Source organism: Patagioenas fasciata, chromosome 18 (assembly GCF_037038585.1).
Source record: "Patagioenas fasciata isolate bPatFas1 chromosome 18, bPatFas1.hap1, whole genome shotgun sequence".
Classification (NCBI taxonomy): Eukaryota; Metazoa; Chordata; class Aves; order Columbiformes; family Columbidae; genus Patagioenas; species Patagioenas fasciata.
In genome coordinates this window covers 8,786,165-8,804,717 of record NC_092537.1, presented here as the reverse complement: position 1 = coordinate 8,804,717, position 18,553 = coordinate 8,786,165, and the positions used below count along the sequence as shown (strand labels likewise).

The 18,553-nt window shown below is 49.7% G+C and overlaps 1 protein-coding gene across 1 annotated transcript in view; it reads left to right on the top strand.

Moving 5' to 3' along the window:
- Positions 1–15,376, top strand: part of LOC136109823 (heparan sulfate glucosamine 3-O-sulfotransferase 3A1-like) — a 32,502-nt gene extending 17,126 nt beyond the window's left edge. Inside the window, exon 2 of the mRNA XM_065852767.2 lies at positions 14,296–15,376. Within this exon, the coding sequence (XP_065708839.1) occupies positions 14,296–14,914 (619 nt within the window). The 3' untranslated portion in view covers positions 14,915–15,376. The remainder of the gene's footprint in view (positions 1–14,295) is intronic.
- Positions 15,377–18,553: the final 3,177 nt, after the last annotated feature.

The window sequence follows — 18,553 nt, the reverse complement described above, 5'->3', positions numbered from 1 at the left end:
AATCAGGCCTCGGAGCTGATCAGACATGAGGATGTGGTCCAGGGACTGCGCTGGGGATGCAGATGGTTTTGTACAGGAGCCTGTTGTACGTATTGCTCTTAGGAGGAGACTGTTGGTGTGCCCAAGAGCCCCACAACACAAGGGATGGGGATTATTTTAAAGCTGACTGTGGTTTTTGTGGTTTGGGAAAACACACCGCTGTCTGAGGGACTTTATCTGAAGAACTGTATTGATTTGAGTTCCCATTTAGGGGTGGGTGTACTGGTAGCTTCTCTTCTCTTCTCTTCTCTTCTCTTCTCTTCTCTTCTCTTCTCTTCTCTTCTCTTCTCTTCTCTTCTCTTCTCTTCTCTTCCCTTCCCTTCCCTTCCCTTCCCTTCCCTTCCCTTCCCTTCCCCTTCCCCTTCCCCTTTCCCTTTCCCTTTCCCTTTCCCTTTCCCTTTCCCTTTCCCTTTCCCTTTCCCTTTCCCTTCCCTCTTTTTCTTCTTTCTTTTCCTTTCTGTCTTTTTCTTTCTATCTTTTGCTGTCTGTCTGTCTTTCCACCTTTCTTAGACCTCAGCAAATTCCAGGAAGGCATCAGTTGTCTTTAACACCCAAAGGAAAAATCGAAGGGAAGGGTTCAATTACTCACATGAAAAATGAGTCTCCTAACCGAGGTCTATCCATTTGCTAGTTGTGCTTGTTTTAAAACTGAATTATAGAGACTGCACATTTTTCTGGAGACAAATGCATTAATTTTTCTCAAAACAGACAAGAGGGAAGCAGAGGGAAAATAAGATAATAAGAGTTTCCACAGTGATTTATATGCCTTTGTGAAAAATAATGGGGGCAGACGGCAGCACGCACCATGGGGGAAGGGGCTGGGGGTGGCAGGGACGACTGCAAGGAAAACTGCCAGAAGTCCAAGTCCGATTGTTGGTTTTAGATGATATAAGATCACTTTATGTCTCTGGCTGGCTTGAAAAATCTCTCTTTCTCTCTCTATATACACACACATAAAATATACACCATATGATGCACTTAAAATCAGCACGGGCTATACTGTTTATACAGGAAAGGATTGTGTTTCTCACCGACCTCTCCCCAGCCCTCCTTCTTCTGACGAAGGATAAACTGGGACCTTTAGAAAACAAAGTGGTGGCTACAATTTTTAACAGATTTGCTCTTGCATATATTTATCTAGGGCAGGCGAGCCCTTCCCCAGGGCCAGCTGCCTCCGCTCTTGGGCAAAAACCAGGGGGGTTGAGTTTATTTTTTTCTATCTGTTCACTTTGGTTTGATTTATATGCTAAAAGAGATATTTTTATTATAGTGCGTAGTAAATTGGGTTTCTTTATTGCTCATGAGAGCTGTTTTCCGAAATTGGACTATTTATATAGTGCGCTGATTGCAATGTATTTCCGATCTTAATGTCTAACTGTAGGGAATAAAAAAAATATACTGAGTCATATTTCTTAAAAAACTGCAACCTTTTTTGAAATAAGAAGAAATGGGTAACTTCTTCTCGAGAAGATGTTGTGGCACTCAGCAGCTCCCAGGAAATCATCTCGTTTTAGCAAGTAAAGGCTTTTGGTGGGAACTGGAGACTCTGGAAGGGGTTGAAGCTGTTCTGTGGTTTGTCCATTGGCGTAATCCACAGGAAACAAGTCAGGGAGACCAAAGGCCACCAGGGCTGTAGTACCTACGTTGATGTTCCTCTCCAATTACTTACAGGAATGATTCAATGAATTTAATCCCCGTTGGTTTCCGACTAGAGAATCCTGTGGCGTTCAGATGGGTATGAGAGCAGAGGGAGGCTGGAAGTGATGCTTTAAAGCAAAACCTAAATCTGTTCCAGGGCAGATGGTTAATTGTGTGGTTCAATTTATTTGCCTAATGCAAATCATGTCCTGTTTGCCCATGGAGCCAGGGGAACTGGTTTCCTGTTTGTTTTGCTAGAATCTGGGCTGAGATTTCACTGCATCTTCTGCAGCCCCCACGTGAAGCTCCCCTGCAGGGAGAAGCCTTCATGGTCCTCAGCAGAGGGTCACCCTGCCTCTAGGGCTGGTGGACAAACATCATCTCCCACAGAGAAGGGCTGGCATTGGGATAAGTCACCATCACTGTGCTGCTTTGCAGTATTCAGTCTCCTGTCTTAGAATCACAGGATGGTTTGGGTTGAAGGGACCTTCCCAGCTCCCCCAGTGCCCCCCTGCCATGAGCAGGGACATCTTCACCAGCTCAGGTTGCTCAGAGCCCCGTCCAGCCTGGCCTGGGATGGCTCCAGGGATGGTTCAGCCACCACCTCTCTGGCCAACCTGGGCCAGGCTCTCACCACCCTCAGAGGCAACAATTTATCCCTCTTCATGGCTCCAGGCCTGTGCAGGTGCTGTAGGGAATGGCAGCATCCCCTTCTCCCATCCTAAAACCAGGCTCCGAGGTGTTTCCGTGGGTCTGGGGCCCATCAGTCCCCTCTGGCTTTGGACCAGAAGGGTATTTCAGGGGGTTCCCAACTTCCTAAATGGGCCTAATTGAAGTCTGAAGAGATTTTTCACAGATTCATGGCTTTTCAAAGGAGATATTTGCATATTAATAAGAAGCTGTTCAGACTGATTGGCTTAATGTGTTTGGGGTAAGTGTAATTAAATGTCAAGGGAAATATATCATGAAGTAATGAAGCTGAAGCTAATTTATCAAAAAATGAGTCCTAGAGAGGGAGACATTTCCAACAATAAACAGTTCTTTAACCTTCCTCTTTAGGTGATTTGCTTAGTCAGGGCTGAAGTGTGTGGTCTTGAAGATCCTCAAGTGAGAGAGACATGAGATGGTTACTGGTTTGGGGGTTGAGGTTTTTCCATGTTCTTTCCAGTACAAACCCCTCTGCCCTGGCACCCCAAGGCTGAGCCCATCAAGAGGGTTCGCCTGGGGTGAGGTCTGGTCCTCCTGAGGCCACCAGCAGGACCTGGGAGGACGTTTGGGGAGATGCACATGTCTAACACTTCAGGGGTGCCCCTAGAGACAGGCTCAAGGTTTAATTATAGCAGATGCTTCTTTTCTTTTTATTCCTCTCTCAGTCTTTTCTCTTTACTCCGTAAGCTTTTCAGAGCACATGCCATCTCCTGCCCTCTTCATCTACAAACCAGGGATAAAGATCAGCCTATACAGGCACATCTTTAATACGAACAAAAAACTGCAGTGCACTTCCAGAATGGCGATGCAGGTCCCCAAAATGGGTATTTTAGCCTCAGAATTGAGGAGAGTGAGGTCCAGGCTGCAGGTCATGCTGGTCCCTATGAAGGACGTGACTCTCCTGCATCCCACTGTGTGACAGGAGGAGGTTGTGAGCTCCCTCCCCATGGCACAGCTGTGCAATGGGCAAACGGGCACACGTTTTTCAGCAAATCTGCTGCTTTTGGTGAGTGCTGGGGTCACAGGATTCATTTTCAGTCATGGACTGTCCCTTGCTGCCCACCTCCAGTGATGGGAATGGGATGGGGAGCTCTTGATTTGCACTTTGGGCACTTGCAAGGGAGAAAGGCAAGGTGCCAGGCTGGGAAAGGATCATGCCCATCATCTCAGCTGGAAAATCCTCCTTTGGCATCAAATGGCATAGAGGGGAATCAGCAGGTTGCAGAATAATCTGTAGAGGAGAGCAGAACTCATGTCCATTTTCATTAAGAGGCACCACAGTTACTATAAAAAACAGCACCAAAAAGCCAAAGGAACCAGGCACCAGAAGCCTGAATTTACCCAAGCAAATCCATCTGGGAAATGAGGAATCACGTTTGATTTGGGAGCTATGTTGGAAATAGGCTAAAATCACTGTGGACCTGATTTACCCTCTTGTAAGAATCAGCTGATGCTGCAGGGATTGGGCAAAAGGCACATGCTCTACACTTGAGCCCTGACCACTGCTGGGGTTAAGCTCCTGCTTATGTAGTGCTGGAGAGACCACCGAGATGTAAAAACACAGGAGATCAAAAAATATACATGGCCACTGCCAGGGGTGATGAGAATTGAGTCCAGGGCTTCTGGGGAGGGCAGGGCTTGTGCTCCCCTGTGCATGGCGTACCCCAAACCTGCACCCTTGCTAGAGCTGCTGGGGTGCCTTGAGAGGAGCTCTAAGACTGGACTACAGAGCAGGTTTGTGGCCAAGCAAAGGGGGAACCACAACAGGATTCCTTGGCAGGAAGTCATCCCCAAGCCCAGCAGAGAAACCTCCTTAGGTGGTGCCTGGTGGTGTCTCCAATCCCATACAAAGGATGGAGACATGGTAAAGAGGCCCATGGCCAAGGGCTCTGGAGCTCTTTGTCTGCTTCTGGTAGGCGGATCACTGGGATTTACCAGCAACACCACTGGGCAGGACTCAGTATCCTCCCAGATGGATGCAGAAATGCATGATGATGACTTGACTTTTTAGCCATTGGAAAGAAAACAACTACAAAACGCCCCTTTTCCAAACCCCAGATGGTCAGCCTGGAGGAGGCAGTGGTGCCACATGTGATTGCCTCAGCTCCGAGGAGTTTCTTGTTCCAGCACAGAAAATCAATGGCTTGCACAGCTAATGGCACCAGAGAGTTTCTGCTTGTCGATAGCACTCAGGCACTGGATGTCTCTGGGAGATGCCCAGATGTGTTTCCCAGCACAGAACATTTTCAGGAGCCTCTCTGCATGGTTCCTTCTGCCAGACCACTCATGGGATGCCAGGACAGCAGCATTGCCTCTCGCCACTGGCATCACTGTCACCGGGAGGTGGGAGGTCACCAGGCACCTGCCTGAGCACAGGGCTCCCCGCTCACCTGCTGCCTTCACAGCAGCAGCTCAATAATTAATCAATAATTAATCAGAGCAATTAGGCAGAGGGCTTGCACATTGTAATTAGCTCTGATCAGTGCAATCTCCCTTCCCAGGGTGGGAGGGGGCAGTGAAGCAGCACTGAAAGCACAGCAGGGGGACACAGGGCTGTTGAGCAAAGCTCCATGTGCAGCTGCTTTTTGCGTGCAAATGCTCCCCTGACCCTTTGAAACAGCCCACAGTCCCATCGCCCCAGGGCCAGGGAAAATTATGCGAAGTTATGCGTGTGCCTGCTCATACAGGAGGCTTTTGGGGACAGAATGAGCCCCTTGTCTTGGGGACACTGCCACTTCCTGACCGGCCACCTCGGCCCCAGGTCCATGGAGCAGCATCTGCCCTCTCCCTGGCCCAGGATTGTTCCAGGCCATCCTGAGCAAGTTGATGGCCCCAAGAGCCACAAAGAGAGCATCAGCTCTGTGATGAGATGCAGAATGAGCTACAACTACCTGAAAGGGGCTTGGAGCATGGAGGGTTTTGGTCTCTTCTCCCAAGTAACAAGTGATAGGATGAGAGGAAGCAGCCTCAAGTTGCACCAGGGGAGGTTTCATTGGGTATCGGGAAAAATTTCTTCCAGGAAGGGGCTGTTGGACATTGGAACAGGCTACCCAGGGCAGTGCTGGAGTCACCATCCCTGAAGGGTTTGAACAGACATGGAGATGAGGTTCTCAGGGACATGGGGCAGTGCCAGGGTTGGGTTAATGGTTGGACTCAATGATCTTGAGGGTCTCTTCCAATCAAAATGATGCTATGAGTCTATGTTGCACCTGCGGGTATCAGCAGCAGCCCCTGCAAACACACCGCTTTCTCTGCCATGTTTCTTTGGTGGGTTTCTCAGCTCCTCAGGAAGGAGAAGGCTTCTTGGCTGTGACCTCAGGATGGGGTGACACAGGTTGCTACCCCCATTGATGCTACGTGACAGCTTAGTGTCTCCATTTTGGAGACAGTCAGAGCATTGGAGGTGTTTCTTAAATGCTGAGGTGGTTAAACCCACTGGTGACAGGGAGCAGAGCTGCCCGCAGCGCTTGGCATGGAGCAGGGGTGCAACGAGGCAGGGGGGGATCTACTGAGGAACCCCCAGGATCCTGGCACAGCCCTTGGGTGGACTCGCAGATGCCTTTGCCAGGATGCCCGTGTGATGGGTATGGCCACCTGCCACATCTTTCTGTGTCACCCTGCCCTGACAGACCCTGCCTGCTGGCTGGGCTGCGTTTGGGGCTGGGACAACTGCTGGGATTTGGCTGGGGACAGGGCAGGTGTCCAGGGGTCCCTGTGGGCTGCAGTTTAGGCGGAGGTTTGCACCACAGGTGCTGGCTCCATCCGTGTTGGGCTGTCAGCCGCCTCCTAAACTTCAGAGGGAGCTCAACTGGAAGGAGAGGAAGGCAGCTCCGCTGATAAGATTTTCCTTGACAGATACAGCGTGAAAACAGATGCTACTGGCTGCAGATGTAATGAAATACATAAATACCAAGACTTGCTCAAATAAACACGGGCATCCGCTGTAAGGACGAGCTCAGGAGCTCCCGCCAGCAGCAAGCGCAGAGAGATTTGGGGAGGGAGGAGAGGCCCTGCCTCTGCCACAGCATTTTATTCAGGAAGGTGACGTATTACTGGTGTGCCGGGTTTATCCCCTGCGCCCAATCCGTCCTCTGTTTAAACCAGTAGCAAGAGTCTCCCTTTGATATTCATGTCAATTGGACTTTTGATTTTATATCCAGCAACACAATAAGTGATTTTCTTTTTTGCTTTCAGACCTCTCTGATCTTTTCCCCCTCTCAGGTTCCTCGGTCCCACAGCTTTTCTTGGAGGTGTTTTTGGCATTGTTATTTTCTTTTTAGTTTGTATTAGATTCCTGAAATGCATCTTTCCATGTATTGATTTCACCTGACATCTGAAGGAAGGCAAAGGAGGAGGCTCAGCTCACTCCAACGTGCCCACACAGCTCATCAAAGCAAATTTAAAACCTTGCTAGAGCTGCCAGGGCAGCACAGCCCCTGGGCTGGGACACCAGCCTCGGAGGAGGGACACATTCATCTCTTTGGGCATCGTTTTTTAATTTAAATATACATGCATGCTGCTGGTTACATCAAGTTATCACTCTTGCCAGAGCATCTTTCTTTTCAATCATCTCCTGTACAGGCTGTAATGGTACTTCTGGGAGTGCGGGCTCGAGGGCGGGGAAAGGCAACTGCTTGTGATAGCAGGCTTTGATTTTTTATAAATTTCTGCTGCAAAGTCAGTGCTTAAAATGACCTGGAAGAAAAAGAGAAATGATTGTGGGGGAGAAGACAACTCGCTGGTGGCTGCAGTAGCACAGGGAGGAACGCACACTGCTTCGGGGGCGCCAGGCTGCATCAAGCCCCAGGCATTGCTGTGCCTCAGTGTCCCCATCCTCGTCCCATAGCTTCATGCTGGAGAAGGATCTGTGTTTCCCCTGGCACTGTGAGCTGTGTGACATCCACACTCATGCCCCATCCTGAAAGACGGACATTCTGATAGCACTTTGGTAGAGAAATTCGAGGTGAAATAAGCCCCCATCAGACAGTTAATCTTCCTTTTGCTTTGCTCTCCTTCCCCTTGGCACAGCATCCACCATCGTACCAGTCACTGAACACCTGACATACAGAAAGCAGCACCTGAGAGAGAGGCAGAGAAACGCCATCGAATGGGACTAACGGGCAGGGGGGCACCAGTGCCCATCTCAGTGCTACTGGGTTTTTCGGGTGGTCAATGGAGGAAGGTTCCCCTCAAGCTTTGAATGCTGCTGGCTCCCAGAGATGAAAGGGATGTGTTTTTTCTCCTCCTCCTCTTCTTCCTCCCATACACAAAGACCAAATAATTTTGCACTAACAAGCCAATTTCATTTTTAACTGTGCTGTCACTTCATGGTGCAAAGGCAGGACTGGGGACAGATGTTTGCTGGTGGGAGAATGTCCGATCCTCCCCATGACATGTTTCTGGGACCAGATATGGCCCTTCCTTGCCAGAAAGGCTCTTCTGTGGAATTCCAGGGATTGCAGAGCTCTTGGGCTCTTTTGAAAAGCACAGCATTTCTGTGATACAGTTTTTTCTGCGATGACCTGGTCAGTTACACTTCCTTAAAACAGCCCTTGCCACCACAAGTGATTTCCTTTCCCACCACTGTTGTGGGCTGGGCTGCTTCAGAGCCTGGCCAAACCCTGGCCATTGAACATGGAGCAAAACCAAACTGCTGCTGGTTTAAGCTGGGCAGGGCAAAAAGTAACAGAGGGCAGGTTTCTTCTGCAAAGCTTGCTGTAAGGTGTTAATTAGCAGTTCACTGGCCCCTCAGTTCAAGAAGGACGGGGAACTGCTGGAGAGGGTCCAGCGTAGGGCAACAAAGATGATTAAGGGAGTGGAGCATCTCCCTTATGAAGGAAGGCTGAGGGAGCTGGGGCTCTTTAGTTTGGAGAAGAGGAGACTGAGGGGTGACCTTGTTAATGTTTATAAATATATAAAGGGTGAGTGCCACGAGGATGGAGTCAGGCTCTTCTCAGTGGCAAACAATGACAGGACAAGGGGCAATGGGATCAAGCTGGAACACAAGAGGTTCCACTTAAATTTGAGAAAGAACTTCTTCTCAGTGAGGGTAACAGAGCACTGGAACAGGCTGCCCAGGGAGGTTGTAGAGTCTCCTTCCCTGGAGACATTCAAAGCCCGCCTGGACACCTTCCTGTGCGACCTCACCTAGGCGTTCCTGCTCCAGCAGGGGGATTGGACTGGATGATCTTTTGAGGTCCCTTCCAATCCCAAACATACTGTGATACTGTGATACTGTGAACTCATTTCGAGCCATGGAAACAGGGAGGCTCCATGGATGTTCTAATATCTGCCTGGGGATTTTCCTTCCCCACTGTCCCCGTGTGTATCCCACTGCTTGGATCAGTAGCTCGGGCTGGTAGGAAAGATGGAAAAGGCACCTGGAGGCTGGAGAAAGGTGCTCCCCAGGCTAGGCTGTTCAGGGAAGGTGTTTTGGGGTGCAGGGGAGGGGTATGCAATGCCCTTCTGCTGCGTCTCGTAACCCCGCTGCAGCTTGCAGGCTGTGTAATGGGAAGATGCTGATGGCCAAACTCAGCAGCACCTTTGGGAAAGCCCAGCCCTGTGTGAAGAAGCTGTGTGGAACTCCGGCTTCATGTCTCTGCTTCATTTCCATCCCTTTTCCAGAGGACAGTTGAGGGCTGTGGCCAGGTCCCAGTCTGCTGGTGCTGGGACCAGGCATCAGCATTTGCTGAGCAGGGACTGATCTTCCTTTGCTGCTCGGTCACGCTGGGTTGTTCCCTGCTCTGGCACCGAGGAGCTGCATTGATGCAAGCTGCAAACCCCAGGGCTGGTCCAAACCCCTGCTCTGCATCCTCCTCCTCCTCAGTTATATTGCAATTGCCATTTCATGCTGCAGGTGAGCTTGAGGTAGACCTGGCCATGCACAGGGCAGTGCTGACCCCAGCAGCACAGGGGTGACACCATCGCTCTTCTGTAGGGCTTCAGGCTGGCATACCTTCTTCTGAAAGATCATTTCAGTCCATCCAGCCTGGATACCTGGGCTCTGACAGGCTGCTTATTTTTAAGAAGTCATACCAGGGAGAAGGACCTCACTTTTTGGAGGTAAGAGATGAGTCCGGCCCTTAGCACATGACTGGGGCAGGTGTTACTAGAGGCCAGGGAGCACATGGGGCTGATGGCTTTAATCACAGCAGCTTTATTTATTGCTCTGGGTTGAAATGGCTTGGTGAAGAGCTGCCCTTATCTGCCGATCTCAGCCTCCCTTCAAGAGGGATCTGGACTAGATTTATGTGGGAAAGGTTTGCAGCAAGTCCATCCCCAGCTGCTTTTAATGCCTTGCGTGCTGCCCAGGAGCCTAGAGAGTCCTGAGCAGGACATGGCTTGGTCCAGCTGGGAGCAAAGTGGCAGATGGACTTCAAACAGCAAACTCACCTCAAGTTTTCTAGACCCAGTGACCAAAAGCTGCTCCCACCTCAGTGGGAAACAGCAGCATGGGGCTGCTCTTCCTACATGAAACAGGCTGTGCCTTCCTAAAAAAAATCTCACTCTGGAACAACTAATGCTTGCTTTCTTGCTAATCTCCAGCTTCTCTTGCTGCTTTGAGTTGGTGGGACAGCAGCACAGGTCAGCTGTGACAGACCACCTGTTTTAACCCATTTCCCAGCCCCTGATGGAGTCAAGGCAGGTACCCAGCATGGGCTGGTGGCAACCACCACCACCACGTATCATTGCATCCATTCCTCCAAGCCATATTTCCAGAAGCACAACCCTTGGATGCTTAGTCTTGTAAGGATGGAGCCTGATACGTTATTCTGGTTTCTTGACGTAAAGTGATGCTTTCTTCCCCAGAACTGTGCTTTTGGTAAGAACAGGGGCTTGAGATAAAGTGGCGTCTCTGTGGACTCTGATCTCCAGGGCTGAGCCAACACCCTCCTTGCCCTGGGAAACTAAAGTCAAGATTTTTAAAGGCATCATTGTACAGTCCATAAAGAGATACAAAAGCCATAATAAACATGACACCAGAGCTCAGTTCCCACACCAGGAGTGTCTGAGGGTTGGGCGACTGTTACTGGGATGTCTTGACGTTATCCCAGCACGAAAATCAAGTGTCCAGGACTGGCACACTGGGCTGCATCAATAAATCCCTGAGCAGCACCATGTGCATTGCTGGGTCTTGCAACTGCCTGGTGCTCAGCCCTTGCACAGCATCATCCCCAGCCCTTGCACAGCATCGTCCCCAGCCCTTGTGCAGCATCATCCCCAGCTCTTGCACAGCATTGTCCCCAGCCCTTGCACAGCATCGTCCCCAGCTCTTGCACAGCATCGTCCCCAGCCCTTGCACAGCATTGTCCCCAGCCCTTGCACAGCATCATCCCCAGCCCTTGCACAGCATCATCCCCAGCCCTTGCACAGCATCGTCCCCAGCCCTTGCACAGCATCATCCCCAGCTCTTGCACAGTATCGTCCCCAGTCCTTGCACAGCATCATCCCCACCTCTTGCACAGCATCATCCCCAGCTCTTGCACAGCATCATCCCCAGCTCTTGCACAGGATCGTCCCCAACCCTTGCACAGCATCGTCCCCAGCTCTTGCACAGCATCGTCCCAGCCCAGCACTCTGAGGCAGCCTGGCCTGGTCCTGGAGTATTTGCTGCAGCAGCTCCAAGGGAGGACAAATCCAAACCATTGCATTACCAAAATGAAGTCCTGCAAAACCCATTGGGGTGAGGAAGGGGCCACAACCACCCCAAGCAGCAGCCCCATGAGGTACCTTTGGGGGTTTGGCTGGGAATGGCCATCTCAGATAACACTGCTGGGAAGAACGTATGGACCTGGAAAAGGCCAGATATGAATATGCATGCCTAGCTGAAATGCTCCCTTTGAGGAAAGTCTTCCTCCCCTATTAAGTAATTAAATAAAGCCCCAAGCTCTACTAAAATTAAAATAACAGAATCCATTTATTCTGGCAGGGCCCACTTGTGGCTGCTCTTGCCAAAAACATTTTTGTGGTTCTTGTCTTTTCAAGTGGCTCTTTTGCAATAAAACCCAGATGCCATTAGTCCAGGGAGGCCTCCAGGCAACTGTTTATGTCCATGAAAGATGCCCTTTGTAATTAATTAATCTCCCAAAAGCTGTGGCAGCACATTCCCCGTGGCTCCTGGCGTGTCCCTGCCCGCCGGCCTGGCAGCGGAGGTGCCGGCTCATTCCTGGGCGCTGAAGAAAGCTTTTGTGTTGCAGCCTCACCATGGAAGGGGTTAATCTCCTCCTTGGGAAGACACAGCACAGATTTCAACACTTATCCGAACACAAACAGAAGTCATCCTGCCTTCCTGCTGCCAGTTCCGCAGCTCCTGCTCTTGCTTGACAGCAACTTGCAGTTGCAGGAGCTGCAGGATGGGGACAAGGACGAGCCAGGGAGCAGTGGGGAAAGGGGGTATAACCTGGTTCTTTTCACCCTTTCGGGGGTTCAGGCACTTCCAGGTGACTCAGTCATTGCAGAAGATCCAAAGAATCTGGGAAACGTGGGCTTGGTGCACATGGGTGGAAAAAACAAGACTGCCCTGAGCAAAAAAACATATGAACGGCCAGAGCAAAGAGCCGTCCAGCCCATTACCTTCTTCCAGAGGGAGCTGGCATCAGGTATCTACTGACAAGTGTACAAAAGGTGGTGGTTTGTAGGGCTCCTTCTCCTCTTGTCTCCTCCCAGCTGAGGGCAATCGGGGTTGGGGGCTCCCCATGGCTGAAGTGGCTCTGGGACCCTCACATTTCATGGCCACCAGTTCATTTCATCCAGCACGAATTTGGCCAGGCTGTTTCTGAACCATTTATACTTTTGGCCTTTGCAGCATCATCCCACTGTAGAATTCTGTGTCTGCTCAGCAAAGGCCATCCTCATGCTGGTTTTGAACCCATCTGCACCTTTAGTGTGACCAGCAATTGCCTTTATGTCTTCATATTCTTCAGGATTTTTTCGTTTCAGTTTTTGTTTTTTCTCTCCAGCCTGCATGTCCCAAATTCATGGAGTTTCCCCCAAACAGAAACCCTCAGCAAAAACCAGCAAATATTTGGCTTCTCTAGGACCATGTGTTTGCTCAGTCTTTATGCAATGTGGTTGCAAATAGAAAGAATTGCCCTAGGAAGGGTCAATCCTCACTGCCTCATTTGTAACATAACAACTCAGCCTGGGGTTTGGTTGTTATTGGTGTTTTTAGCTGTTGTTGGCTTTTCGCTGTTGCTTTTTTGATAGATGAGTTTAATTTTGCTGGCATATTGCACAGGTTTGCAAACCAGATGTTGCTGCTGTGAGAGGGTCACAATATCACGGGCAGGGAGCAGTTCATCACGGCACACGGGTGTCGCAGCCACCGCGGGGTCAAAGACAAGGGGTCAGAGCATGGGGGGGGTGTGGGTCCCTGCTCCTCAGGACCCAGGGCCGCAGTTGCCGTGAGAACTGCTGGTGGCACAGGGTGACCCTCACTGGTGCTGCAGCCACCTCCCATCCATCTGCCATTCCCCCGGGAAGGACCAGACTGGTGGAAGGAGACCAAGATGCCGAGAGCTCTGCTGAGAGCCTGGGTGGAGGGACGGGTTTGTGTGACCACATGATGATGGGGGAATCACTGGTGTTTTGCAGGTTCTGTCTCTTGTCCAGGGGTGATATACAGGGTGACGTGATAAAGCTGGTGAAGGGTCTAGAGAACAAGTCTTAAGAGGAGCGGCTGAGGGACCTGGGGGGTTCAGCTGGAGAACAGGAGCTGAGGGGAGACCTTCTGATCTCTGAACTGCCTGAAAGGGGCTTGGAGCCAGGGTGGGTCGGGCTCTGCTCCCAAGGAACAAGCGACGGGACCAGAGGAAACGGCCTCAAGTTGCGCCAGGGGAGGCTGAGGTTGGATCTGGGGAACAATTTCTTCCCCAAAGGGCTGTGGGGCATTGGAACAGGCTGCCCAGGGCAGTGCTGGAGTCACCATCCTTGGAGGGGTTGAACAGACGCAGAGATGAGGTTCTCAGGGACATGGCTTAGTGCCAGTGTTAATAGTTGGACTTAATGATATTGTGTGTTTCTTCCAACCAAAATGATTCTATGATTCTGTGTGAGGGGATGGGATGTGGTGTGGCAGGTGAGGAGCAAGGAATGGAGCTGAGAGCACCCAGGATGAGCAGACAAACGGCTGCTCATGTAGCTTCTCCACCTTCCTGCCTTACCTTGTTTAACACAGAGGAGCTGAGTATCCTGCGGCCAAATCCTGCGATGCTTGAGCAAATCACACCCAGTGCCTGGCCCAGGAGGGCTCTGAACTCTCAAGGGGACCATGGAGCAGGATGGACGCGGCCCCGAGCCCCCTCCCGGCTGGGAGAGCTTCCCAAAGTGCTGCGTCTAGGATTTCTCTGGGTGGAAGGAGGAAATTGCTGAGGTCAGGGGGCTGATATTGCACATTTTTATGTGACAACAGCTTGCTGCCACCTTGAAAATACCAAAAGATAGAGCCTTACATCCTGGCCCTTGAAAATCCCTTGTGCCTTGCAGGAAGGGAGTGTTGTTACTCCAGAAATTCTCTGTTATTCCAGGGAATTTAAGCCAATGTGCAGGAAACCCCAGTGCAGGCAGGGAGGAATTTAAAGGGATAGGACATCAGGATTGTAGAGATGGGCGGTGTTCTTACAGTGCCATTGCAAGAAGGGAGGTGGGATCCCCTTGAAGAAGCCCCCAAGATGCCCTTGAATAGGCAAAATAGGTTTAGGTCTAATTCTAGATAAACAGGCAGACAAAGTAAGAGGAAATGAGGAGTGTGTCTGGCTGCTTTGCTGAATCAGAGCATTATGGTCCTCCTCGCGATCTATGAGGGGAAGAAATAAAGCTGGGCTGGAGGCGTGAGGCTCAGGAGCATCCTTGGTACCCAGGACATCCCTGGGGCATCTGGCACTAACGTGTCCTTCTCTCCCCCTCTCTCAGAGACCTCATGCCCAGGACCCTGGAGGGGCAGATCACCATGGAGAAGACCCCCAGCTACTTTGTCACCAAGGAGGCCCCAGCCCGCATCTCCTCCATGTCCAAGGGCACGAAGCTCATTGTGGTGGTGCGGGACCCCGTCACCAGAGCCATCTCGGACTATACCCAGACGCTCTCCAAGAAGCCCGATATCCCCACCTTTGAGAGCCTGACCTTCAAAAACAGGACTACAGGCCTGATCGACACCTCGTGGAGCGCCATCCAGATCGGCATCTACGCCAAGCACCTGGAGAACTGGCTCCTCTACTTCCCCATCGGGCAGATCCTCTTCGTCAGCGGGGAGAGGCTGATCAGCGACCCCGCGGGGGAGCTGGGCAGGGTCCAGGACTTTCTGGGCCTCAAGAGGATCATCACCGACAAACACTTCTACTTCAACAAAACCAAGGGCTTCCCCTGCCTGAAGAAGGCAGAAGGCAGCAGCAAACCCCACTGCCTGGGGAAGACGAAAGGCAGGACCCACCCCGACATAGACCAGGAGGTGGTGCAGAGACTGCGGGACTTCTACCGGCCCTTCAACATGAAGTTCTACCAGATGACGGGGCAGGACTTCGGCTGGGACTGAGGCTGAAAGAAATAATTTAAGAAAAGAAAAATATAATATAATATATATTTTTTTTACATATTAGTAGAGAAGGGGAAAATACAGAAAAAAAAAAAAAATAGTTGTGCTGAAACATGATTGGTTCTGATATTTTTTTTGCTTTTTGTCATTTTCTTTCTTCTCGCAGAGGTGATGTGCCTGTCCAGAAAAGGAGGCCGTGAACAACCTGGTCCTATTGACATGGCCTGCAGCTTAGCTGCCTCCTTCAATGGGGCCAAGGTTTAGCACTGTTTCTGTAAAAAAAAAAAGGTAAAAAAGGTGCAAAGTTTCCCTGTGTCCTCAGGTCCACCCCCAGAAGTGAGAGGGGTGCTTGGGGGAGCTCAGAGCCTTCCTGGAAGGTCAGCCAGGTTTTGGCTTGCAAATGCCATTCTAGACCAGACCTCATCACTTTCGACAATTAAACAGAAGAGGCTTAATAACTAACTTGGCTTTCAAAACCTTACCTTAGGGGATTTTTTTTTTATTGCATGAAACCTTTGGTGAAATTATTTTCATTTATCCAGTTTTTTGTTTGACTTCTGCCCTCCCTAAATCAAGTTCTTTTCACCAACCAAACTTATTTTTCATCTTACAGAAGCCAAAACCAATAATCCTTTGTTGTGTTTTGAGACAAAACAATTTTGGTAGCCAAAAGTGAAACAAAACAAATGATTCTTTTGACTCAATGATGAAAACTGCCAGGTAGTCAAAAGGCTCATTCACGGGGGTTGGCTCTAAACCAGGGTTCCCCATTGCCAGCACATTGCACCCCTTTGCTATGCTGACAGCAAAGTGCATTTCCCTGGGTGGGGGACCCATCTGCAGGGATTTGGGTGATGGGCAAGAAAGGTCCACACTGAGATGATGCTTGTGATACCCATCTTAAAGGTGATGCGGGACCCACTGTCCCACCACTCCTATGCAGGGAACAAGTTCACAGTGTCTGGTGGATGATATTTAAGCCATAATGAAGAACATTTTAAGTTGGACCAGTCTTAATACAGTGGAGAAAGGGTTTTTTGGGAAAAAATGAACAACAGTCATATCCAGAAAGGGGAGAGAATGAGGAGATGCTGGAAGGTTTCTTGTCCTTTCCTAGAGGAGAACCAAGGGAGAATCAGGAACAGGAACACGGGTTGTGCGGGGCTTTAAAAATCATCAGGCAAAACAAATCTCCTGTTTGCAATAACCAGGAGCTTTAAATTCTTTGCTTTGATCCTTATCACCTTTTTTGGCTGGTAGAAGTGTCTCAGCAACAGAAATCTATTAGTGAAGCACGATCTTGTTATTACCGTGGGCTCATTTATCTGCTGGCTCTTTATCTTCAGCATTTTCTGGACTGTAGGAGCATCTAATTATCACTTGGTGCTGTATAAACACAACTCCCTCTCCCGAGTCTAACTTTGGAAAGGCCCGGATGGGGTAAAACAAACTAAGTGGGGGATCATCTGGTAACCTGGGGACGAAGCTCACCATGTACCTGCACACCAGGCAAGATGTTAATAAAATCACAACCGAGATAGCCGGGAGTCCCAACAATGCGGAGTCCTGGGACCTTTCTATCCCCTGAAGACACACTGGTTTTACATGCAAAGTCCATTTCTCAAGGTAATTAAAACAACTTCATTAGTGTTGTGAGGCCCCAGGACCTTGTCCCACCATTGCTGCCCCAAAGCCCCACCTGAGCTCAGGTGTCCGTGCCCCAGCTGGTGATGGGTTGGTGGCACCAAAGCCAGGCTGAACTCAGTGGTCTGTCCTGGCACAGCACAGCTCAGTGCCACCCTCACTAATACCTTCAGGCTCTTCCCACCTAGCCTTGTTCCAGTGTGTCCCATTTTAAGCCCCTTTTTGGCAATGTCCTGTGCCACATCTGGGTAAACATTTTACATAATTGCCTTCTGCAAACACCTTGCAGCAGAAATAGAGATGGGGGGTCACACAGACCCCCAACAGCCCTTTCTCTTACCTGCCTCCCTTCAGCCCCTTGAAGTTCATGCAAGAGATGATGTGAGAACATCGGAGATGGATGAGCAGCTTTGGCTTCACAGAGTCGTGGTCCCTCCCAGCATCTCTGCAGCTCATTGCTGGAGCTCAGAGCTCCCAAATCAGAGTCACAGAATCCCAGCCTGGTTGGGTTGAAGCGACGTCTGCAGACCCCCAGTCCAAGCCCTGCTCACACAGGGTCACAGAGCAGATCACACAGGCGGGTCCAGGCGGGTTTCAATGTCTCAGAGAAGGAGACTCCACACCCGCTCTGGGCAGCCTGGGCCAGGCTCTGGCACCTCCCAGCAAACAAGTTTCTCCTCACGTTCAGATGGAGCCTCCTGTGTTTCAGTTGAAGTTGGAAGAGTGTTGTGCTCTTGGTAATGGTCTCCCCGACGTATCACTGGAGCCGAGGGCAGCAATCTGCACTCTGCCCATGCCAGCCAGATCAAGGGGGAATGGGCTTAAGGTGTAACCAAAAGGATGGGAGTTAATTCTTGGGAAAACCTTTCTAACAGCAAGGCTTGTTGGGGCAGGACTGGGCCATGGCCACCATCCCTCCCATGCTCTGCTCTTCCATCCCAGTGCCAAAGCCAAGCTGGTGGCGAGGACAAGGCACCGCTCACGGGCACGATCAAACCATGCAGCACTGCTGAGGCACCAAATCTGAGGTCTTCCAGGCTGAAATGATCTAAGTATGCCATTTCTTTGGTATTTCAAGGAGATGTAAGGTTGGGCTAATCTGTACATGCCTTTGACAAGCATAAATATCACTTAAGAGTATGATTTTTAAAAAATCAATGTAATTATATTGCTATTGTCTCTCATACGGTCACATTTAGACTGATAAAAAGCAGCTTTATAGTGCTACAGATTGTTCTTCCCATATTGAACCAGCTATAGCACTAGCCAGCACCTTCATACAAATGAATTTCTAGAACTGCCACCAAATCACTGTCATTAAATCAGTATATAGCTGTGGTGTGTACACAAGCCCAGCTATCGTACCTGGCTTTACAGAACTCTTCCCAGCACACTGATCTCTGCTACATAACCATACGTTCCCAAAAATGCTTGAATGTTTTACACCCACTGTTTTCTGAGGGTTTTAATCCCTCAGTGCACACCCAGGAAAACTATCGGGGGATCTGAAACTGTAATTGATTTTTTCGACCTAGGCCATAAGTATTTTTGAAAATCTCTCCACATATGAACAATGGCTTTTAAAAAGAGGTCCTGCAATCAAATGCTTTGAACTCTAATAACATTTAAGCCTCTAAACTCTTTAGGTTTATTTTAAAATCCAGCCATGAAGTTTAGATTATTGTAACCTAAGAAGAATTGGAAGTAAACTATCGAAAACTGCTCCCCTCTTAGGCCTACAATAATGAGCATGTGTACTAGGAGGAGAAAGCAAAAGCAGCTATAAATAAAAGTTAAAGTGATGTATAAAGTTCAATTAAAAAGCAGAAAAATCAATACATTAACTATGAGAAATTAATTAGGTGTATCCAAATTCTTCTGGTTTCAATAAACAAATGTGCCATTAGGCACTGATGAAGCTCCAGCTTATATGCCATGCAGCATTTAGATTTTTAGAACACGTAAAAGAAAAACAAAACACACCTTTCTAAAGCA